The 25,883-nt window shown below is 48.3% G+C and overlaps 1 protein-coding gene across 1 annotated transcript in view; it reads right to left on the bottom strand.

Annotated features, from left to right (window-relative positions):
- mboat2a (membrane bound O-acyltransferase domain containing 2a) overlaps positions 1 to 25,117 on the bottom strand; it is a 46,427-nt gene extending 21,310 nt beyond the window's left edge. The window contains exons 1-3 of the mRNA XM_072698773.1: positions 24,868 to 25,117; positions 3,485 to 3,630; positions 1,097 to 1,174 (exon numbers count right to left, since the gene is read on the bottom strand). Of these exons, the coding sequence (XP_072554874.1) occupies positions 1,097 to 1,174; positions 3,485 to 3,630; positions 24,868 to 24,951 (308 nt within the window). The 5' untranslated portion in view covers positions 24,952 to 25,117. The remainder of the gene's footprint in view (positions 1 to 1,096; positions 1,175 to 3,484; positions 3,631 to 24,867) is intronic.
- Positions 25,118 to 25,883: the final 766 nt, after the last annotated feature.

Here is a 25,883-nt window from a genome sequence, read left to right as displayed (position 1 = left end):
ACTTCCCGTATCCCGTTTACCCAGTATAACACAGTGAACACTTGTGAGGTGTTTACAGAGTTGCTGTATAATGCCTACATTGATGAGAGCACTACGTTCCAGTTAAGAAAGGAAGAACGGGGATTTAAAAATGAGTCTCCCCTGTGGACAGACAGCCATATCGATCCCGTGTAACATCAGGAAGTTATACAACAGAATCTGGGCAAAACACTACCAAACAAGCGCCCAGAATTAACAAGAGACGCTAAAATAAAGTAATTACCTAGCCACAAATTCGCATATCTTACTCAGTAAGAGACATGCATCCATCCTTTCATAACTTCTTATAATGTAAACCATTGTGGTGGCAAATATTTTTATAAATGTTATCCATGAGCTGGGAAAGCTTGCCGATAGTGCCACTGTTTATAGTTTACAGCTTGCCTTCATCCAGTGTTTGTGTTGGTCTTAATCACTGCCAAACTCTCATTTTTGACTCAGCACTGGATCTTTCAGCCAGTGCAGCAGGGAGGGGGCTCTGCACCGCCACCAAGGCACACACCGCGACTCCCCCAAATTAGCCGGAGGATAAGGTTTGCCAAAAAAAAGAACGACCACATAGTCTAGAACGTTTGGATTCTTTGTCCGTTCACGGTGCAGTGCATCGACAGAGCCCAACCCCAACTATGACACCATAGACTTTGGATAGGGTATCATAAAGCTAGATTTGTTGGTTAGCTAGATTTAGGGTATCCCAGGTTAAATGGACTTAATCTTCATTGGCTTACATGTAGCCCAGACTACCTTAAATCAGAGTTATCTTGCTAACCAACAAATCTCATTTCACGATACAGGCCCCGGGAGCACTCCTCCAGTAAATGATGGTTCACATCTGGACTGAAACACAATATAATTCCCCCATCGTCGCCCCCCTCCTGCCCCATCAGTGAAATTTACTGAGGGAGAACCCCCCCCCCCCCCGACCTTGGCTTTGAGTGCCTGATGGAATCCGGACTTCAGGGAAAAAATAAAATAATTGACTACTCTTGCCATAGATGACAAAATACATGGGAATTAAAATGGAGGCGGCTGCATGATGGGGGGGGGGGGTACTTACTTGTGCATGTGCTCAGCTCCAGCGAAGAGCATGATGCAGTAGGTGAGGCCACTCTGGAAGAGGAAGTGCAAAGAGTACCTGCAACAGATCAGAGAGGCAGAGAGAAATCAGGCCCACAATGCATTTCAGCACCAGCGGAAACATCAATCTGACCAATAACGGTTCAGCGTACATAGTGAGCCACTACATTTAGATTAATATCATCATTAATAACCAAAAGTAACAACAGACACCAGATGTCTGCCTCACAACTATAAATAACCAGAAAAAAATATGCAGAGGAAAAAGTACAAAATTGAACAGTTTTTGCATATTGCCATGAGGGATTTCCCTAGTTGACTTGTAGTTATTTAATTATGTTCATTAATTTATAGCTTTCATATTTCTTATTTTTATATTTCTTTCTGGCCTTGCTACAATTGATAAGGGCCCCCGTCGGCAGGAACACCCTGATCTTCTGAGGCTTTGGAGGCATCTGAGCATCGCAAGGGGAAAAAAACGAGAGAGTGGAGAACCCCCCCCCCCCCCCCCCCCCCCACCCCCAGGCAAGGGCTGTCCAAACCTGCATCCCATCACTCCCTGCACTAGACTGAAGGCGTTTATCAACCTAAGGAGATGCAGAATAGAGCTTAAGGGTGAGCAGATATAACCACTGTCTGCATGCACGCTTCTCCCCAGCACAGCACCGATGACCCAGATGACTGTGCATGTCCGCATCCCTGCAGCGTCACGCCACAGTGGATTCCCAGGCAATATCCAACGATGCCACCAGCAGTCAGAGGTAGGAGAAGACATGTGATGGCCTGAGAGCCAGGGGTGGATGGTAGAGGATATGGAGACAAGCCGCCCCTCTTCTTTGGTTGCCGAAGCTGGCCTGCATTTCATGGCTCTGTTTTGAATATTCTCAATCTATGCTTGGACACTTCACATGTAACTCCTGGGTAAGTGAAAACAAATGCAAAGTTCTCTCTCTCCAAAAAGCTAGTCGGCCAACTTGTCGGGTCCTTCAGCAAAGCCGATAACCACAATTACTCCAGGGATGCTGGCTGACGCCGCTCAATGATCCTCATCTTTACAAAGCTTTGGACAAAAGCATCTGCTAAATGAATCGAAATGTAAATGGGATTCAAGCAGACTGTTGACCGGCAAACTGTTGACCGCAAAACAAAAGACTAAGTGACAGATGGCCAGGAATTCTGAAAGAAAACTTGAGGGCTGCCCAAAGAAAGGTCAACAGTGGGTACTCAGCTATGTCTGGGAACATGGATCAGTTTGATGAGGGTTCATCCCATGAGTGTTAGAGCTAGAAACATCCACCTCCAGTCAAAGTTGCAGAAGAGAACTAAAGACAGGAGGCCTGCCTCCCAATCCTGATACACAAAGAAACAACCAGAGAAGATGTCGAGCGCAACTCATTATGGGAGCTCATACTCCGGTAAGGAATCTGCAATGCCCCCACAGGCTCTCAGGATGATTACGTCATCCAGGGTGCTGCTCATGCCGCTTAAGCGCATTGCTGCAGTCATTCTTATCGCCGGTGCCGGGGAAAAAAAACTGTAGGGTTAGGTAACGTTGGAGGCTTGTTGAATGAAGGAGTGGGGGGGGGGGGGGGGGGGGGGGTCAGTGAATCAGGGCAGAAGCTTGAACAGCAGGAACAGGAGTGCCACACGCAAGCTTTCATTGCGCAACAGTCCGCCACCGTCGCAAGCCGGCAGCTGGTCCGCTCAAATTTCCACAGGGCCTGCTAACGGCACGGTGTTTAAACGACGCTGTAGCCCAAGACAAACACAGACGCCTTCCTAAGAGAAAGTGTAGAACAACAGGAGTTTACACCCACAACCTTGCAGGGGATGAGAAATGGCGAACCTGTTACCATGCCCATCCCGTTACCGCAAAGACTTTACTGTGCCGATTAAAGGCTCCAGCGGGTAGGCGGGGCCCAAACGACGTTTATCGATTCATTTGACACATTAAATGGTATCCATTACTGAGTCTGAAAACTCAGTAACGTTTGAGATATCAAACATTGATTCAGTTCAAAGAAGATTAGGTTAATAATCTTTGGCAGTATTGGGGCTTCTACAAAAACATATTTTCACAGTGACTCGTAATATTTTGGTGAGAAAACGTAAATTCGCAACAGTGATAATGCCTGTTAGATATGTCAATGACAGGCAGAGGAGTGGGCACGAGATGGGCTGGGGAACTTGTGGTGTTGGGCAGGAGTGGGTCGGTGGGGCAGGGAGTGTTCAGGCTCCAACATCTCAGAAGAACCTTGAGTTGGTTATAGACATTAAGGTCTGGGACCGTCACAAACTCCCAGCAAACTGGCCAAGGACCACTTCCCCTAAATTGGAGTGTGATGACAGAGGCAATGGAGACCCTTACCACCCGAAGCAGAACACGGCCAGGTACAGGCCCAACAACGTGGCCACCATGTGCCGGACGAAGGTGCTGGTCTTGCTGGGGTGAAGATAGAGCCGGAACCAGAAGGCCATCAGGAGGGCGAACAGCTGGCAGACCACGAAGTTCACCTGAGAGGAAGCACAGACACAGGGGATGGTCACTGCGTCAATTTGGGGACCCGGATGTCAAAGGTCCCAGTCACTGAAAGCTACTCAACTGTCCTGAGTTGCAAAGAGCCTTCCCATTTCCCCCTGCAGCGGCTGGGCTTCGTCATTGTCGTTCCCTGATGTGAGTCACCAAACTTGGAAGCCGATCAAACAATCATTCTCTTTGTTTGTCGCTGAGATTCACGCTTGCAGGCTCACAGCGGCACTTCCACCCCATGTAAGGGATGGCATGGTCACAGGATGATAGGGAGGGAAGCGTGCGTGTGTGTGTGTGTGTGTGTGTGTGTGTGTGTGTGTGTGTGTGTGTGTGTGTGAGAGAGAGAGAGAGAAAGAGAGAGACAATTCAGGGTTTCACCATCTCTGTTTACCTTCTACGTCTGCCAGTGTGGCCGCCTGGGCCAGATAGAGACTCACAACAAACACGCAGAGGGTTGCAACACAGACAGATGATAAGAGGACACGTGATCTGCAATGAAACGCGGAGTTACAACAGAGGGCGGCGGCTTAACCGTGCCGGACAAGCTAATTGTCGGATTACAAGCACGGCGTAAAGGAAAAGCCGCTGCATATCGCACCAAAACCAACCCATAATCAGAGTTCAGGAAGAAACAGCAACATTCCAAGGAGGCCGAGTCATGACAGTCCCTGGGTGTGGCTTTCTCAGCCGGCGAGCACGATTCCCAGACTGGTGCAAACTAGGCCTTCATGTCACAGGCCTTGGATCGAACACGCAGGGAAAAATGCAGGACCCCTGAAGGAAAAAGAAGGGACCCTGACTCATTCTGACATAAGTGCCCATCGCTCTCCAGTCCCTGTGAGTTAATGTCAACTAATTCTGTGTAGGAAATGCTCAGGGCCCAGACCGCACAGCAAACACCTCTGGTTATACATCACTGACAGGGGCATGGAACCTCAGTGTCAGGGAGAGTCTGACATGGACAGCACCTGGACATGCGTAATTAACCACAGAATTTTGGGGCTTCCCACAAACAATTAATCCCAAACAATTTTTAGAAATCCCCAAAAACCGATCAAGGAGGTGAAGGATCTCCGCAAGGCACTGATGTTAGAAAAACAGAGCCATAGTTCCCATCGCAGTTTTAGATGAACGAGGGAAGTACTCTGCTTCACATACAACAGTCCACTTCCGCGCCCAGAGCGGTCTCCACACCCGGATGGCAGGATGGCACCTGGCAGGGCAGAATCTGGCAGGACAAACCCTGGTGGGACGGAACTTGGCAGGACAGAAGTTGGCAGAAAAGAACATAGCAGGAAGGAACCTGATGAGAAGGAACTGGTGGGACACAATCTGGCAAGGACAGAACCTAATGGGACGGAACCTGGAGGGACAAAATATGGTGGGACGGAACCTAGTGGGACAGTATCAGGAAGTACGGAACTTGGGCAGGATGGAATCCGCTAGGAAGGAACCAACATACAACCATGGTAGGACAGACCTCGGTGGAATGGAACCTGGAGGTATGCAGTCAGGAACCAAGAAATGAACAAGGAACCAAGGAGCCAAGATAGACTGTTTCCAGGACAGAACCTGGCAAAATGGAATCAGGCTGGAAGGAACCAAGATAGAACCATGGCAGGGAAGGTTATTCCCAGATAGAATCTGATGAGAGGAACCCCAGTAGGATGTGAAGACTTTGGATAACCTCCAGCACAGTGCTCCCACCACAGTTCCTGCAAGGGTAACAGCATCTGCATGCCAGCCATAGCTGATCCCCGCATTCATGATAGCTGAACAACAAAGGAGCCTGTTGTTTGTGATGGGGGGGTCACATTCAGCTTGGACGATTGGGGGGGGCATTGTCTGACCCAAGAAACCAGAGCTTTCAGTTCACAGTTGTGTTTTATCGATCGTCTCACCCTGGAAATAAAGCTGGACAAAAAGTACAGAGGAAAGAGGGAGCAGAAAGGCAGGGCGTCTTTCAGTCTGTCCTGTCTGCTGGAGGAGGGATCAGGAGAGACTGATGGAACTGATAACAGCTGCCAAATTCAAGCCAGACATCAGCACTGCACAGGCAGCCTGTGAGCTACCGGGTCTCCATGCTCTGAAGGCCATGTGAGGCCTCCACATGCCAGAGCAGGAACCCAGCGGACCAGACTGGAGGGTGACAGCCAGGGGGCAGCTGACGGCAGCGTCCGTGCCCACCCTCAGATGCCCCGCTCCCGAATCGACCAGCCCAGGCTTCTGTACGTCCGCCAAAAACAGTAAATTAGAGAACGTCGGCACCTGAGCGAGTGGCCGCTGCATCCTGGGCCCTCAGATCATGCAGAGCCGTGACGAAGCCCTTCAGCCGGCTCACGCCACAGCACATTTATCCTCACTTGAAAGTGGTGGGGGGGGGGGGGCAGACGTCAAGCCCTGCGTCCTAATCCAACTGGCGGTTAACTGCCAAACGAAGCATCCCGCTGGCACTAATTAAAGCAGAGTACGAATGTTTAACGAAGGGGTTACGACCGTTAGCAGGTACGGCTAAGGCGTGCAGCACCCACCCCAGGTTTGGGGGGGGAGGGGGTGTCCCCGCAGACCTGCAGGCACCTGCGTTACACGGAGAGGGGTGGCCCGCCCGCTTGCCACAATCCCCTAAACTGGCACTACACCAGAACCGGTCCAACTGCATTTGTCTACTGGCATGCACTCAGAGAAATAAAACAGTGATCTGAGCCTAATCCAACACCTCTGTCGGGGGTGGCTACATATTTAGCCCCCTTAACCTAACCCCACCCCCCAACAACCTATGTTTTGGCCAACAGACAGCGCCGCTTGGCCCAGCCAAGGATCCTGCCTGGCTTTGGTAAGTTCAGCCTGGGAAGAGCGAGTTAGTTTTTCCAAAACTGTTAATTAAAAGCATACCCTGCCCCCCCCCCCAACTCCAAAGCAGTTGTGCTATAGATAGACATTCCCCACCCTCAAACTGCATGCATGATAAATGACTCACAAACGACCCACCATCAGGCACCCAAACAAACAGACGCACGGTCTCATCCAAAACGAGCCTCCATTTAAAAATCTTCAGCCGTCATTTCTGCCTTAAACAGCTGTTTAGGGTAAATTTATATTGCTGATTATTCGCCGAAAAGCCTACAAGGCCTGCAAGACTCAGATTTGCGTTCCCAGTAATATAACACCATCCCCAAATGTAGGATTTACAAAAACATATTCATAATACCAAGGACAAAAGAAGTCTTGTAGAATACGATCACCCTGGATATTAAATATTTGTAATCAGTATGCTTTAGGCTAATTTAATTAAGTCAAGGTTGGGAACATTTAATCATAGCAACAGCAGAATGGAGAGAAGGAAGTGAGAAAAGGGCTGGGGGAGGAGTACAGAGCAGCCTTTGCGTTACTACATATTTATCACAGACGGGATGCCTAGAGGCTCCGGGTTCGATTTATTGCTGTAGGCTCAGTGTGTGTGTAGTATGTTCCTCAAATGTCTTTCTGTCTCCTCATTGTGCTTCAGTTCCATCCTGCATGTGGTTGAGAAGGACCACTGTGTTTTGTGTGTGTGTGTGTGTATATATATGCGTGGGTCATGTATATATTACACTGTGGGGACCAAATGTCCTGACAATTTGAAAACAACCTGTTATTTTGACCTTGTGGGGACCCTTTTTTCGGTCCTCATGAGGGATTATCGAATTGTATGAAAATCTGTGGATGCAATGCTAATTGGCCGGCCTCACGCAGCACAGGAGAGCGGCACAGCAGAGGTAGGTCCAGGATCATTATTCCCCTCAGAGAACAATGGAGAAGCTTCTCAAGGGCACGGCTCCCAAAAACATGGGGTTACTCATTATCCTCAATCTTACACTCAGGGGTGATTCTAGGAATTCAGACTTAGAGGGGCCTCAACCCTTTATAGTCATTTGGGACAACATGATAAAATGTGCTGAGCAGGGAAGACAAAAAAATACAAAGTACAGAACAAATCGATATGGTTTTAGAAACAGGGTCTAGAACAGCCTAGAAGCAAAGAGGATGTAAAACCGCTTATTTACACTGAAGCCCCTAAGCAAGGAGTGGCTGCGTGAGCTAATGTTAGCGCCCGATGCTACGCTAGGAAAACTGGGCCAGGACGATGATAGACGGCTCCGGGACTTGAAGAAAGAAGCCCAGGCGGGTTTGGACCAGTGCCGAGATGGTTAGGGGGCTCAGAGGAAGCTTTGCATACCAGCCCGGGGCCGTTCCTGTTTCGGGAGTGACCTATCTCGCGGAAGGAGCTAGCCTGTTTGCGAAACCCAGGCGAGATAAGGGATGTCGAGCCCTTGCCCCAGGCTGAACAGCTCTGACCCGGCAGGTCGGCATCCTTTGCATTCCTTCCTGGGTAGGCCGTCCTGTTTGCAGGTTATTTGCTCATATCCTCATAGTCTCCCCCTCACGTAAGAAAACCATAAGCGACGGTTAAGAGTGACAGGGATGGACCAGCTAATGCAGTTATCCCCAGCGATTCACGGATATATAAAAGCTAAACGTTCAGATCTTCCGAATGAGGCGAATGAATTATGCAACCCAATAATGGAAATGCGTATTTATTATGAATGGTTGTGAAGTACGTCCTGACATTTGCTAAATGTATTTTTAATGAGCGCAATGACAAAACAGACCTGAGTGCTTAGAGGGTGTCGGCCCATGTCAGGATAATAGTCACACGGGCCACTGTCCCCGGAGGCTCCACCCAGGACCACCGTGTTCACACAACGAGGTGGTGGGTGCAGCGGGAGCCAGAGTCGGGGGTGTTGTCTGGCTCAGTAGACTAGGACACTGTGCCTATGATCAGATGGTTGCTGGTTTGAATCCCAGAAGCAGACTGCTTTTGCCATCAGGCCCTTAAGCAATGCCCTTAACCCACAGCTGCTCCAGGGATTAGCTGAGCCTGCTTTCGCAAAAATGTACATCGCTTTGGAGAATGTGGCTCCGACCCCCCAGCATAACACCCTGCCGGTTACCGGGGACAACAGCAGCTCCTAACAGCCGTCACACAAAGGAGATTGGGCTCCCACGGCTAAATGGAGCTCTGGTCCTCTAAGCAAAAGCATCCTCAAAACTGTCATAAACAGTGTTGTACTGATGCCAGCCCTGACAGTGACGGCTGCCAGCGGCCAATCAAAGGGCCACGGCTCCCCGCTTCCTCAAAGTGCATCCCCAACGGTGCGTGACCGGCGACACCTCGCACACACACTCATCCACGTCACCCATTCCTCATCCACGTCACCCATTCCTCATCCACGTCACCCATTCCTCATCCACGTCACCCATTCCTCATCCACTTCCATTTCCCCCACTTTAACGAACCCAGGGGGAAAATTATTGTGCATAAACAGCGAGGCACGCAAAGTGCACTCAAACAAACATGTAGTGTGACAAATGTGACAAAGACGGCACATAGTGCAGACATGTGAACATAGCGCTAACACATGAAGAAGCACACGGTACTTCTGGATATGTACAAACTGAATATCCTGAAAGCAGAATTTTATCATAGATTAGATTAGATTAATAGATAGACAGACAGACAGAGTAATAATATGTAATGGTAATAACAATAATAACAACAACAATAATAATAATAATAATAGATTTTAATGTTCCTCATCCTCATTCCTCCACCCATCCCTAATTATGCCTTCACCCCCACATCCTTCCACCACAGGCCTAATCGCCGCCACACCCTCCACCTCCCTCCCCCCTCCCCCCTCCCCCGGGGCAATCCTAACACGCTTAACGAAAACGAATGGAGCAGGCGGAGTGGGGAGCGTGACGCCGACAGGTGACAAGCGAGGCAGATTCCGAGCACAATGAGCGGCCAGATGACACACTCCTGCTCGGATTCGGGGGGGGGGGGGGACACAAAGCATGAGAGAGTAGGTAAGTTGCCGTGGTAACCGCCAGGAGCCACAGGAGGCGTACGTGGTCGCCCCGTTGGAGAAGGATGCTGGGAGGGTGAAGCCAGGCAGGAAGTGATGACACAGCGGACAGGGGCTGCAGACAGCAGATGTACAATCCATGTTCTGTTAAAGTGGGGGCTATTTCCCCACAGAAATGGACTGCAAACACCTTTAAGTCCAATAGAGAGAATGGGAAGGACTTTCAGTGGCCGATGCACTGAGGAGGGCCGGCTTCGCAGATTTTATCGTCAGCTCCCCCCCCCCCCCACAGCTCGGCACAGGGTTGGACCGGCCCCGGGCCCCGGGCCCCGGGCCCCAGCCGTGAGTCTGCATGGCTCTGCAGGTGCCACAAGAGTCTGGTACATTTTAGACCTGAGCTTGGCAGGGAAAAGAACAAGGATTCACCACCGGGAGATACGGCTCGACTACTGGCGCAGATGCCGGAAGCATCCGAAAGAAGAAAAAAAAAAAAGTCACAGACTTTCAGACAGCCCAATAAATCAAAACAAAAAACAGTTTGGTTCTCTCATCCTCAGTTTAGAAAGACGATGCATGAATCAGATCAAGGAGAAAAAATAAAACAAACATCTACTCTGATATTTATATTTTAAAACGTCAGCAAATCAACTGTGAAAGGATACAGAAAGCATAAAAGAACCGGTCTGACCACTCACACCAGTGTAAAGCAAGTCCGAGCCCCTGGCCCCTAATCTGCTGCCTCCACAACAAAACCAAGGAACCCAGGCTACACAAGCTCCACTGTCATCGCCATGGAGATCCTCTGTGACCCGAGGAGGGATGCTGGGAAGGCAGAGGCTGAGGATAGGCAAATGGTGCCGCTTCCAGCGACGTTCTAAGCATACTCCAGCGGTTCCCATGATCTCACGCTGAGCCACTGTCCCTGCAGGCCCAAGGGCTCTGCAACTCGTCCGACCTGTTCCCCGCTTTCCCTCCAGAACTTGCACGTGCATTGCAGCACACCGCACACTGGAATCTTCCCAGCAAACCCCTCTCCTCATTCCTCACTGGACACCAAACCCAATGCATACAGACAGTATTATTTATTATTCCAGGTTAATCAATGTCAGGCAGAGTTCCGCAGTTCCGGTTCTGGAGGGCCAGTCTGCAACACAACTACTAAACCTGGCAATTATCTGGTGAGCTGAATAAGGTGTGTTTGAGCAGGGAAATCTGCAAACTGTGCTGCAGACTGGCCCCCCTGGACTGGAAATGGGGAATTCAGGTGTTAGATTTGCTGGCGATGAAGCTGCAATAGTTTTGAGCGATAACAGGAATGGAGCAGCAGGAGGCGCAGCAGCAAAGGACCACAAGTAGAGAAATAATGAAGAAAAGGAGAAGCCCTGCTGTTTCATACCTGAATGAAACGGTTAACGGATCTGGTAAAAGATTCAGCTGCACAAAAACTGAAAGCTGAAATTCAAAAGGACCAAAAAAAAAACTCCATAAAACATAGTAACAATTTGGAGCTTAATTCTTCAAAAAGAATCCAGATACTCCTAAGCTGTTTCACCGCTTCTGAGAACACCATGACAAACATGGTGACATCATACCTAGAAAAAACGACAGGTACAAGGGAACAGGCCAAGAAACGGATGGTCAGGGAGCCAGCGAGCGTGACGGGTGTGGATGGGAGCAGCGGTGCCCTTTCATCCCATTACCTCCAAGAAGGTCACTGATCACACATATGGAGTACAACAGGGAAACAGAGAAAGCAGGTCCTGCCCACAGAGAAACTGTGTCAACACACCTGTGCAAACAGTACAGAGTGGGATGGGAAAAAAGACTGGAGGATCAGACTGATAAGCACAGGAAGGCAGGTAGACAGGCAGGGAGACAAGCACAGAGAGACAGACAGATAGGCAGGCAGAGGCAGACATGCAGACAGATGGGCAGGCAGAGGCAGACATGCAGACAGATAGGCAGGCAGAGGCAGACATGCAGACAGATAGGCAGGCAGAGGCAGACATGCAGACAGATAGGCAGGCAGAGGCAGACATGCAGACAGATGGGCAGGCAGAGGCAGACATGCAGACAGATAGGCAGGCAGAGGCAGACATGCAGACAGATAGGCAGGCAGAGGCAGACATACAGACAGATAGGCAGAGACAGACATACAGACAGATGGGCAGGCAGAGGCAGACAGACATGCAGACAGATGGGCAGGCAGAGGCAGACAGACATGCAGACAGATGGGCAGGCAGAGGCAGACATGCAGACAGATAGGCAGGCAGAGGCAGACATACAGACAGATAGGCAGAGACAGACATACAGACAGATGGGCAGGCAGAGGCAGACAGACATGCAGACAGATGGGCAGGCAGAGGCAGACATGCAGACAGATAGGCAGGCAGAGGCAGACATACAGACAGATAGGCAGAGACAGACATACAGACAGATGGGCAGGCAGAGGCAGACAGACATGCAGACAGATGGGCAGGCAGAGGCAGACAGACATGCAGACAGATGGGCAGGCAGAGGCAGACAGACATGCAGACAGATGGGCAGGCAGAGGCAGACATGCAGACAGATGGGCAGGCAGAGGCAGACATGCAGACAGATAGGCAGGCAGAGGCAGACATGCAGACAGATAGGCAGGCAGAGGCAGACATGCAGACAGATAGGCAGGCAGAGGCAGACATGCAGACAGATAGGCAGGCAGAGGCAGACATGCAGACAGATGGGCAGGCAGAGGCAGACATGCAGACAGATGGGCAGGCAGAGGCAGACAGACATACAGACAGATGGGCAGGCAGAGGCAGACATGCAGACAGATGGGCAGGCAGAGGCAGACATGCAGACAGATGGGCAGGCAGAGGCAGACATACAGACAGATAGGCAGAGACAGACATACAGACAGATGGGCAGACAGACAGGTAAATAGATATTCAGATAGGCAGGAGACGACAGGCAGACAGACAGAGCCTCTGTTTCTGCAGTTCTGAGTGCCCAAATCATACCATGTTCAGAAGATGCCTACATGCAAACCCGGAATTAAGGTCCGGACTTTTCTCAGACATTCCCCTCGTCAGTCTTTAGAGCGCAGAAGCACATTTAAAAACGCGAGTAGCCAGTGATCCTCACTGTGGACTGCTGCTCGGATCTGGGCCAAAGGTTTGAAGGAAACGACTCGTAAAATGAGAAATGCGAGTCGACAAGGCACTTCATCAAAGCCGTGGGCAACAGGCCCCGCATACCGATCATGGTTTACGCAGAACCCACTGGAATAAATTCTGACCGAGGCGTTCGCCTCGAAACAATTCGCTTCCCTCAGTGCCTTGCCTGACCCCCTCCCCTTGGCTTTATACCGGTGCTTCCCAATCTTAATCTAAGGCATAAATTAACATGGCCTTTACTCTCTGTATTCTTGTACATTTATAGGAGGCGAAAAAAAAAGTTCTGACAGGATTGTATCTCCCGGATGAGGTAGGAATGGTGTGTGCATGTTCATGTGTGTGTAAGTGAATGTGAGTGAGTGCGTGTGTTTAAGTGTGTTAGAGAATGAGTGCGTGTGTTTAAGTGTGTTAGAGAATGAGTGTGTGTGTTTAAGTGTGTTAGAGAATGAGTGTGTGTGTTTAAGTGTGTTAGAGAATGAGTGTGTGTGTTTAACTGTGTTAGAGAATGAGTGTGTGTGTTTAAGTGTGTTAGAGAATGAGTGTGTGTGTTTAAGTGTGTTAGAGAATGAGTGCGTGTGTTTAACTGTGTTAGAGAATGAGTGCGTGTGTTTAACTGTGTTAGAGAATGAGTGTGTGTGTTTAAGTGTGTTAGAGAATGAGTGCGTGTTTAAGTGTGTTAGAGAACGAGTGTGTGTGTTTAAGTGTGTTAGAGAACGAGTGTGTGTGTTTAAGTGTGTTAGAGAATGAGTGCGTGTGTTTAAGTGTGTTAGAGAATGAGTGCGTGTGTTTAAGTGTGTTAGAGAATGAGTGCGTGTGTTTAAGTGTGTTAGAGAATGAGTGTGTGTTTAAGTGTGTTAGAGAATGAGTGTGTGTGTTTAAGTGTGTTAGAGAATGAGTGTGTGTGTTTAACTGTGTTAGAGAATGAGTGTGTGTGTTTAAGTGTGTTAGAGAATGAGTGCGTGTGTTTAACTGTGTTAGAGAATGAGTGCGTGTGTTTAAGTGTGTTAGAGAATGAGTGTGTGTTTAAGTGTGTTAGAGAATGAGTGTGTGTTTAAGTGTGTTAGAGAACGAGTGTGTGTGTTTAAGTGTGTTAGAGAACGAGTGTGTGTGTTTAAGTGTGTTAGAGAAGGAATGCGTGTGTTTAAGTGTGTTAGAGAACGAGTGTGTGTGTTTAAGTGTGTTAGAGAATGAGTGTGTGTGTTTAAGTGTGTTAGAGAACGAGTGTGTGTGTTTAAGTGTGTTAGAGAACGAGTGTGTGTGTTTAAGTGTGTTAGAGAACGAGTGTGTGTGTGTGAGCCTTTAAAGGAGCTTGTGGCGGTTGCAATGAAGAAGAGTGAGCATATCAACACACTCAGAACTGAGGCCTGCCCTCCGCTTTGGCGCAATGTTTCCTGCTGCAGAAAATAGACGTTCTGATGGTGCAGATGTTGCCGGGACACACAGAAAGCACTTTCCTAGCTTTGCCAGGGTTGGATATGCGTGTGACAATCTTGTTCAAAAGGCTGTCGGTCAACTCAGCAGCTTGCTGAACTGAACAGCTTGCTGCCCGAACACAGCTGTCCAAAAGACACTGTGATTTACTGAAAAAGAGAGGAAATAATGATAATTCAGTGTCTCAGAGTTTTACTGGCCCTAGGCTGTTGGGAGAAGGGGGTGGTTGGGTAATTTTTATATTTATATGATATTATTTATATTATTATAATTATGTAATATTATTCATATTAATCTAAATCTGCAAAATAATATTACTAAAGCCTTGAAATAGATCTAGTTGAGTACACCCCATGCTCCCGTTTAGACTGACCCCTGCATGCTGCAGGTATCACTGTGACAAAGTGTGACCGCTGCTGTCATCCTGCTGCAAGTTACCAAATTGAAATATGTCAAACTAAGCTAACAGTTTATCTGCATGCAAACAGCTTCTATTTTAACTTGTATAGCTTTACTGTAGCCTCGCTGCTGTGGGAGACAAACGGCAGTGGATGGGAGCAGCTGAAAACATGCCTTTTCTTCACCTTTCAGCGTGTTGAACAGCTGGTTTGATTAAGGACTCTCGCCAGCTCTTTACCAGTAAAGGTTTAGTAGCGATTACAAGCACTGCTGTTGTTTTCCTTCACTCCGTCTGAGTTCAGCATCTCTGTAACGGAACCGTCTCTTTAGTCTTAGTGTATAGACAGGCTCCAGCTCCATGTTAATTAAACTACGACGGCATCATTTTCACTGCTGTTGTGTTATCTATGTTTTTGTTGAGGAAAAATAGGGGCTGCTTGGGCTGAATCTTGCTATACTTTTTTTATTCACACATATGCCCATAAATACGTTTCTATCGCAGGTCTATTTTTAGTCGCAAACGTGAGTGAAACGCTCGCGCTTACCTTGTATTGGTTCCGCTCTGTGGAATTGATGCATAGACTGGGTGCTTTCTGTTGAGATGTTGAATCATTGACGTTGTAATATTGTGGTAATTAAGCTAATTCGGCTTTACAATGGACACACTATACAGTATTTTCGCTTTTCTTTTGTTTGCAATGGTCCCAAACTTTAGACATTTCTCGTCTTTTTCTCTGACTTTCCTCGCTATTTTCCCCGTCTTCCTCCATCGCGCCATCAAATCAAACCTGCTACACGTAACGCAGCGTAAGCACACTGTGCGACAGTAATAATCCTCCGAGTGAAACACGCTGATCACTGAGCGGTACATAGTCGTGCGTATTACACGAAGCATCGAAGCAAAGAATTTGCATCGAGGATTTTTTTGTAATCGAGTTATTCGATGAATCCTTGCAGCCCTAAATACCACACTCAGGAAGGAAATCTCACACACCTTCATAACCTGGAATGTTCTCTCATCTTAAGCCACAACCAAAAAAGTCCAACAGCTCCGGCTGATGTTATGAAAACGTTATGTGTGAAATGCTTTCCAAACAGTATGCAGCTCAGTTTAAAAAAAAACAAAAAAAAACGCTCTCTCAGGGGTGGGCCATCGCTTCGTTTGGGCCGTATGCTGACTCTGGGGGGCATAGATAGCGTCTCCATCTCATCTGAAGAACAGCAAAAAAATAAAGAAGCAGGAACCGGGAGGATCTGCCGTTGGCAGCCAAGAGGAGCAAATGTTTGTTCCCACCCTCAATATTCCTCACAAGAAACATGAGACAATACAGGCCGTGTTTACACACCAGTGAACTCACCCCCTCCACACATCGCCATAGCGCGGTTCAACCCCCCAGCAAGTCATGTGGTCTCAACGAGCAATGCTGCCCGCTTAAATACAGTGCTATTCAGCCATAACTAGTCAACTCCTGTTACAGGAGAATCAACCCAAAAAACTTTCTTTGGATTACACTCTGCCTAAGTTATACAGCAAATGTGAGTTAGATCGTCAAGCCACTAAACAGAAATGAATAATACCCCATTTCAGGCTCATAAAAATGTATAACAATGTACTCGGTTCACGTTAGCCAAACTGATTAAGCAGAATTAATATGGAAATGATGGCCTGCTTCACCTCGAGACTCGCGCCACTCGAATGGTTAACAGGACACGTGCCGGGGCAGATGGGCAGAGGGTGAGGCCTTGGATTCTGGCCCGTCCCGCTGGGGGAGGGTACCTGGGCCCGGTCCAAAGCGAGAGCTGGAGAATTATGTCTCCCGGCCCTGCGATCAGCATCGCCTCTAGGTCCCTCCTCCTCACATCTTGCTGGTTTCTGCCTTAAGATGAAGCAGCTTAAAAATTTGGAGGGAAAATATGAGAACGAGAACCTAAAACTACCCAAGATCATTAGACACCACGTCAAATTTAAAAGTATGTTTCCTATATTACTCTAAAAGACTGGCATCTCATCTAGTTTGGGTCACAGTCAGGTGCCCTGTGCCGCTTGGGATAGGCTCCAGGCCCCTGCATTGGCCAAGCGGGAGACGGATGGTCACAAGTTCAAATCCTGAGAAACACTGTGGTTGGTTGTGTTTAAAAACCCCAGAGGGCAGGAACAAACAAACAGCTAAACGACCTGAATCCAAATTCAAATGTATGGTAACAGCAACAATTAAAAACATGGCACCAAAAGAGCAAGGTTTCAAACCACTATCTGCGTTTATACATTATTATTTATTTCGGTTATAGCATCTGTACGGATTGATAGCCAGAATGGCAGGGGGGGGTGTCTATTCCGGAGCCTCTGATGAAGGACCACACAACATTTTTTACGCAAGCTTTTAGGTAATGGGCTGAGACGTGACATCTTGACTCATTCACAAGGCATCTGTTTTCCCGGATCTGTCAGCATCCATCGAGACGTGGTCCTAAGAGGCTAAGAATCGAGCCAAACCTCTGCCTCTAGTAAGAACTGCCTCGAGGTTAACCCCATGTGCCTGATTCGTTTTGCCAAAAAAAAAAAAAATATTTTTATACACAGATCAACAATGTCAAGGGCGTGGAATGGCCTGGGGTAACAGTGAGGAGATTGTGGTTTGAGAAGGTGTGTATTCAGGCTTCACTGGGTTTAGTGGTGTCAAAGACGAGCCTCTGTGCACTGCAAACCAAAACCACTACAATTATTATTATATTGCAATTATTTTACAGATGCTTTTATGTGATGGACATTTTTTTGAGAAAGCAGTGTCAGCCAGTCCCTGGAGCAACTGGGGTTAAGGGCCTTTCTCAGGGGCCCAAGAATGACATCACTCTACTGACCATGGGATTTGAACTAGCAACCTTCTGATCACAGGAACAGTGCCCTAACGCAGAGAGCAAAACACACTGCCCCAATTATTAGGACAGTTAACCCATTTTCAGAGTAATGATAATCCAAGATTGGTCTCAGGTATATGGTAGTTTGTGTGTGTGCATGTGTGCGTGAGTGTCTCTGAACATGACCCGTGCTCAACTGGGCACTCTGACCCTCATCTCCGGCTCTAGATCACACAACTTTGCACAGACCGGTTTAGAATATTCCAGAAGGCACCAATGCCGGCAGTGCTGAGCATGACTTTCCGTGCGGGTTTGCAGTTGTGAGATAAGTGGTCACCATGCGATCCGCACCTACTCTGCACACAGGAGAGTCCAGAGACGGCAGGAGGTGACGACTCATCAGCGGCTTGTACACAACTCACTAGGGGGGGTTATGGTGAGTGGGGGTTCACGTCCCTGTGTAGCGACCAGGAAACAAATATCTGTCACAGTTCCTTAGAGCTGCCATCGGTACGCTATTTTATGGGATCATCCCGTATCAGAATATAAAATGCCATGTCCCTTTCTGAACAAATACTCCCCCCTCACTTGCTTGGAAAAGTTTATTGTGGGAACCCAAGAGGGTGGCATCCTGTATTTCTTCAGATAGAAATAGAAAGTAAATAAAAATGCCCCATCTCAGAGTTTTCCATCCATTTCACCTGAGCTTGAGGACGGGAATGATGGAGATTACAACTCAGCATGACGATTCGCTCCCATTCTCTTCCCTCCACAGGCATCGCGGACAGCAGTAAGTCGATAGGCAGGCCGCTCTGTGGGGGCAGCAGTAAGTCGATAGGCAGGCCACTCTGTGGGGGCAGGCCGCTCTGTGGGGGCAGGCCGCACTGTGAGGGCTGGCCGTGCTGTATGGGCAGGCCGCGCTGTAGAGGCAAGCTCCACGAAGCTTTGGAAATAAAGGGGAAATGAGGAGGGGGCCTGCAATCCTCAGAAATAAATCACAGGTTTCATGGCCGGCCAGCCTGAATTGAGGGCTTCCTTTCATCTCTGAATGCAAAGGGCCAGGGGGGGGGCACTTGTAACTCTGTGATCATCGATTCCTCCCAACAAGCCATCAGATTTCTTGAAAGCCAGCAGCCCCGTTACAGTGGCAGAATCGCACGCCTCACTGCATCCTTTCGCCGCTAAGAGAGTAGTCCTTTCTGCCTGGCGCTGAACTTTAACCTTTCACCCCCCCACACGCGAGTGTGCCTACTATGTCAGGCCCAGCGCCTTCCCTACACTGGCAACCAGAATCAATCTGCCAAAACGAGCTTCCTCGGGGAACATCAATTAGACTGCTGGGCTGACTGGCCTGGCACCCCCCCCTTCCTCCCCTGAGAAAGAAGGCTGTTTGTGTTATGTGGCAGAAGCTCCGCCTCCTCTGTGTTATGTGACAGAAGCTCCGCCTCCTCCTTTGTGTTATGTGGCAGAAGCTCCGCCTCCTCCTTTGTGTTATGTGGCAGAAGCTCCGCCTCCTCCATTGTGTTATGTGGCAGAAGCTCCGCCTCCTCCATTGTGTTATGTGGCAGAAGCTCCGCCTCCTCTGTGTTATGTGGCAGAAGCTCCGCCTCCTCCTTTGTGTTATGTGGCAGAAGCTCCGCCTCCTCCTTTGTGTTATGTGGCAGAAGCTCCGCCTCCTCCCTTGCTAGCATTGAGGAAGGCGGGTCTTTTGAGACCAAACAGTTGCTTTCCCAGCCTGGCAGACACCAAACCCAGGCCAATAGCTATAATGGAAAAATATAGCAGCTCGTTGGATACATCAACAGGTTAACTGGCTCGTAAACCCTAATGCCAGCATTTTGAAACCGTGATGCTTTCAGTTACATATATACACACAGCTCCCCTCCTCTTGGGGAAGGTCACAATGGGGAGGGGGCACAATGGCCAAGGAAATTCCAAGAGCTGAAGCTGAACTTAACCAGAACTGCTTCAGTGAAATAACCATTCATCATTCAGCTACTGGTCAGGGTCAGAAGAAGGTCAGGAGCCTATCCAAAAGGGCACAAGGCTGGGCTGCAACTTAGATGGGATGCCAGTCCATCACAGGGTACAACATACAGGTATGTAATTACATCTCTGTGGGGACTCTCCATTCATTTCTATGGGGAGAAGTCTGATCCCAACATGACCACCTTAACCCCCACCCAGCCCTAACCTTAACCATAAGTAACCAAACAAAATAGGAGACACGGCATTATTTTAGTTTTTTGACTCCATTTGTTCTCCCAATGTAATATAAACATAATCCACACACACACACACACACACACACACACACACTTGGTGATTTAGAGACAGCAATTATCCTTACTGAATGTCCATGGGAGAACGCACAGGAGAAATCACATGACACAGGAGAACTTGCAAGCCCCCCACACACAGAATGGAGGCGTCCCGTATAACTACCCACAGTGTATCTGAGAAGCCCTTCCAATGAAAAATATGCACAGAGAGTAAATCAGTATGGAATTTGCAGTAAAATATCCAGCCATGATCATTGTAAATCTGTAACCTATGTAGAACTTTCCAGATGAAAAGCATCCAATTAGCAGCTCATAATGTGCCATATTTTCTGCACCGCGCTCAAGCCCAGGAACGGGGTGATATTTCATAACTTTGAAGTTAAAAGCGTTCAAGCCGACACGTGCGATGAGACTGTGAAAATACATCCATGTTTTGCTGTTTAGTAAGGAGTCGTAGGCCGTTGGCCATTGCGTGTCCGGCGCAGCCCACCAGGGGGCATCGGAATCCCCCAGCACCCACCCCACAGAGCCGTTCCCGCACCCGGTAACCCGAGAACACGCCTGGGGAACCACTGTATCCCGCGTCAGTACATAGTGCCTCGGACTGGAGCTAGCCAGCTGCTCCTTAGCGACTGGGCACGTCACTGGGTTTACAGCCAACAAGCAGGCCCTCGCACACCCGGCCCTCGCACACCGGGCCCTCGCACACCGGGCCCTCGCACACCGGGCCCCGCGACTAAGTAGCCGCATAGCATTAGCCACCATTCCTGGGTTACATAATGCCCTCAGCTAGCAGCTTGCGGCGTGAGAAATCCAAGTTCGAATATCACATTGTCGCCAAATACACGGCGACCCAAACACGGAGGCGTGAGTCATGTAAGCGGCGATCACGTGTCGGCCTCGTACTGAGAATATGTTTACTACGTCGATATGTTTACTACATCAAAGGCAAAGAGACATTTCAGACTTAAATACAACCACAACATTATGAGCTCGAATTTCATCCTCAGGCTTTTGGAAACAGAAGAAGTGAAGCAGAATAATAGAACAGAAAAATAAAAGGCTGAAAGCTGAGTGGTAGAAGGCCCCTTAGCTCTTACTCGACAGGCCTGGGTTTTAATGTGCGTCCTGCACAGAGAGTCTCCCCAGGAGGGGTGAAACCGGCCAGCACTCAAAGGCTCCACCCCAGGAGCTCTGTGCTTTGGGCCCAGAACACGAGAGGCAGAGGAACAGAGGTCATCCCAACACCCGCAAGAGGGGCCGGATCCAGGGGTGCGAACACATCTGCCTCCGGATGTGCAGGACAAATCCTCAATGCAGACACACATGCCTAGGCATCTTTTCCCCATCAAACAGTCAGTAAAATATTACCACCGATAATAAACAAAACGCCAACTTTCCTGGAAAGGAGGACAGGATCTCCAGGGCCGCACAAACCCATCTGTCCGCTCACCTTCTCTACAAGGTCACCAGGGCGTATTCGGACCCTGGGTGGGATGCCAGCTCGTCAGTGTGGGTGCGTACTGGGGGTGGGTCGATGTGCGCACCTGACCTGATCATCTTTGCATGTTTGAGTGTGTGTGTGTGTGTGTGTGTGTGTGGGGGGGGGGGGTTGAGTTTGAACCCCCAACAAGGAGACTTATGCCCCCCATAAAGACAGAGGGTAGTCCTTCAATAGGTGAGTGTGCATAAACTGGATACCCAATAGGTAGTTTTGGCATCCCATAAATGCCGCAGGACATGGGCGGCGGCAGCCATGGTGGGCGGCGGTCTTGGATCTAACCAATGAGGCACCAGGGTCCAGCTCCCGGCATAAAATCAGGCAGCCGGCAGCAGGTTAAAGAGGGAGACCCGCAGATCCCATCAGGAATCAGCCTACAGGATTAAGTCAGTGATCAGATTGTCAAAGACCTGCGTGTTGCTCACACCTGTGACTGCTGATGCTGACCTCGTGCAAATCAACCACTTTAACTAGTACTTAGCCGGGCTGCTGCAACAGGCCTGCCATGTGTTAAATGACTCCCCCACAAGATAATTACAAACAAAACAAACAAAATACTTTACCATTATATATTAGAGTCACTTAAGAGTATACAAGTAGTCTTGAGTTAAAATTTTGGACATAGAACCAAGGATGGTCTTTCACATTAAAAAAATATAAATTACAGAGAATACTTGGTGTGACAGAAGATATTGCAGAGAGGCTATGAAACAGAGGAATGAGGATGTGAATCTTATAACATCTCAATGGCAAAATGTCCAGCTGACTATAACCATACGGACAGGTTTTCCATGCAAGAACCCCCCTCCGCCCCCCCCCCGCGCCACCCAGTGCAGCCCTTTCCAGAACGTCCTCCTCATTTCAGCAGATCGCAAATGCGGCTCCCGCAGTCAAATACCATCATTTGCAGCCACATGCTACATTTCCATCACCCGTCCGTCACCCGCGACAGACCAGATGTTCCACCAAGGGGAGAGACTCGGGTTAAGTGGCTCGGCACGGCCTGCTTTTGGGACCCGAGCTCACGGTCGAGCGGGTGACAGACGCAACGGGACACTTGAACCACACGTCTTAACTAACCCACAGAAAGGAATGCAACAGTCTGATTCTCACACCTTCGAATTCACCCCCCCGGTTCCCCCAAAAATGCCACCAGACCTGCTGATATTATCTCACTAGCTTACTAATACACTTACTCTTACTCTCAAAATACCAGCATAAAGCCAGTTAATTAAACACTGCAGGACGATTCCTGTTGGCTTCGTATGAAACAGCCAACGAGCGTTAATAATTCGGACAGCAGGTGGGCCGGTTCATCGCAGAAAAGCTCATTCGAGACAATGAGTGTGCTGTACTTTGCATGTAATGCGCGCAGACACTCTCCTAACCTCTTATGTTGCGCAAGCGAGGGACCAACCCAGGCCACGCTACGCTAGCAGACACCTAAGCCAGACATCAGCAGTGCCGGGTAACATAAACCTGCCCACATCGGCCCAGCTTCCTAACAGAAAGCGAAAAGCTTTTTGTAACAAGAGACACAAGGCTCTTTGGCAAGCTGTTCCCTAAAACTCACTGGTGCACTGAGAAAATCAAGATGTTTTTCACAGGAGGTTACCCAAAGAAACGATGACGGAACGGACGCAGAGCTCTACGAGCCGTGTGATCCGGATGGCAAATCGCAGTTTACAGCAGCCTCCGTCACGTACGACTTCCATCCCGACTCCTGACATCTCCTACTGGCGCAGGGCGGAGCAGATCCATTTCTGAACACAGGGGCATGTTTAATGAAGGCAAACAGACCCAGAGAGAATCCAAGATGCTGACTTAACTGTTCTGCTGTTCCTGGGCCGCGAAGGACCAACAACAACAAAAAAAATACAACACAGCTGTTATTGTCTTTTAAACGAAAGCAGCTCGAAGCTGTCACGCCCGTGAATAAAATCTTGGGTCAGTGTCAACCTGCTGCCCGCCAAAGTTAACTGGCTCAGTTATGGTTCAGCAAACTTGCAGTCAAATAATTCACAATACATGCATAATAAAGTATCCTGCCTTGCACAACAGTAAAATGTGTCTACATATCTGCATTCTCAGTATCCCAGGCCTTCTAGAGTTAAACAATACTTGTTCTGAATTTGGGGTTTTATAAGGTTATGGTAAATTGCTAGAACACAGACTAAATCCCAATAATTTACCCCAGAGGCACTCCCAGGCAGAAACTGAACTTAAGAACCACACCTCACAGGTGCCTGACCTGCCTGTTTCAAACGCTTTTATCAGTACATGACGATTCACGTACTATAAAATATAAATTATTGCAAAAACTATAAGGAAGCAGCTACTGGCAGCCTGTAGGGTGTGTAACTTGGTGGTCATTTACACTGAGACGCCTTAATTGAGGATGCGGCCGTGATTAAGCATTTACACAAGAACGGTGCAAACACGTAGCCAGAAAGGGCTCTAGATAATAATGAAATAAAATAAAAAGTTGCGGGGGAAACGAGAATCATATTAGCAAATTTAGAGACGACAGAGCCTACGGCGCAGATAACGCAGCACATAAAGCCGCATGAGAGCGTGGGGCAGTTCTGTTCACATCCACGCACTTACGTCCGCTGATCGCATTTACCCATAGAAAAATGTGACACCCCGAACGTATGAAAGGCTACGCAGTATCCAAATGACTGTCCCATGCCGCCTGCGATGGGCTCCGGGCACCTCCGTGACCATGATCAGGACAAGCGGCTGGCACAGGGATGGATTTTTAGGGATGGATTTAATGACCATCTCCTGCCCTGTGCGCCAATATATTAAGTAGCAATATGCCAGTCTGCCAGCAGATTTTAGTGCGCCCCAAATCACAAGACACGAAGCCGCAGGTCCCACAGTGAAAAAAAACAACAGGGAAACATAGAGGAAAAATATAACAAGCGCAGGCAAGTTTGTACGCCGCGTCTTCCGGGCGCAGCAGAAACAGCAGATATGCATGATAGGAGGGGACACCGGTATGACCCAAATAATCCAAGGCGTACATGCTGGGAGGGGGCCAACTTCAGCCTCCTCCCTCACTGCCCTTATTTAAAACAGTCATCAGGAATGGGATATTATTGCATTTTTGTGACACCGTCAAGCAGTCCTGGCTCGATACTTATGCCTTAGGGATTCAAGTACAGGATGAAGAAACCCAGAACTGAACTGCCGTAAAAATGGGGCGCTATTTTTTTCTGGGGAAAATTTAATCAGTATGATTCTAATAGTGCATAAATGACCCCCTTTCCCCGTGCACGTTACTGAAATAATAAAACATCTACAAAAGAACGCGCACAGGCTGTCAGTGTATCGCGCGCCACACACACACACATATATCATAGGCTATATATATATATATATTTATATATATATATATATATATATAGAGAGAGAGAGAGAGAGAGAGCGAATAATAATAATAATAATATATAATATTGTATATAATACGATAGCTATGTATATACAGCTAATACTACAACTTAGTGGTACCCAGAAAATCCTATGAGAAACAAGCCCACTACTGCAGATCTAGTCACTGGTTAAAGGAAATCGTTTCCTTAAACAAGACGGCCATTTGCTTCCTGTTCTTTTTTTTCTTTTTGCTAGACGTGATGTCTGGAAACAAAATTTGTAAAATTCTCCATCAGAAGCAATTATTTACCTGATCTAGGGGGAGGTTGATCATCTCGCTGATCGGCTGGAGCAAAGTGGATCCCGTGCACGAAGATCCGCTTTCGGTGGCCATGGTTTTTCGGGGCTGCGTGAATCCTCGCTCCGCAGTCCCTGGAAGAGTGGATCCCCGAAGCACTCTCTCCTCCAACTACAGAGAGCGCTTTCCTAAAACTGGCTGTCAACCGCGCCACAGCACCGCCGACAGCCACATACTCCTCACAACAACAAAATAACACACACGTACGCACACACACGCGTGGGCGGAGACATTATCACATCTCCAAAGATTATAGGCTACTCGTTGTTCACTCTAGAATATTGAGGTAATCCAGATCCAATGAAATGTGCGCATTTCGTGCTATACTCTTGAGTGACAAATTGTTGGCCGAAACGGAACTTCGATTTGCTTGTTCGAGCTCCGCCCACTGAGCGTCGCGCGCCGCCGCCTGCCTTTATAAAGTAGGCGCTGCTGAGGCGCGTCCTCGGGGCGTTGTGTTTAATGACTGAGTTGTATTGTCTGTTTATTTATACTGTTTAGCTCTAAAAGCTTATTACTCAACAACATGTATCACCTTAACTTAAATGTCGGTATATTTTGTACATCACTTTATGTTACATCACTACAGATGGGACGTATAATACCCATTGTGTAAAGAGATTTAAGATTAGTCGGTGTATGATGAAGGATTTGCAGTTAAATAGGTAATAAGTAATATATTTAATATACGTGGTTCTCGACGTGGTTTCCTTATGTTACAGTAAGTTTAAGTGGACACAAAGAGTTGAGGAATCTTATGAGCTCGACCTTGCACGTGTTACTTAATTAGGCTAAATACTCTGACGTTGACTAAAAGCCCTTATTACTGTCTGACTTTACAAGGTTTCCTTTACATTCGTGCTATTGATCAAGGACGCTGGAAAATGTATGAAATGCAAATCAAAAACCATTGAAATCGGTCTGGGAGTTTGAACTTGGGCGCTGTGTGTGAAAGTGTAAAGGGTAGA

The sequence above is a fragment of the Paramormyrops kingsleyae genome, chromosome 14 (assembly GCF_048594095.1).
Source record: "Paramormyrops kingsleyae isolate MSU_618 chromosome 14, PKINGS_0.4, whole genome shotgun sequence".
Lineage (NCBI taxonomy): Eukaryota > Metazoa > Chordata > Actinopteri > Osteoglossiformes > Mormyridae > Paramormyrops > Paramormyrops kingsleyae.
Note: the sequence above shows the minus strand (reverse complement) of the source record. Positions and strands in the feature narration are given on the sequence as shown.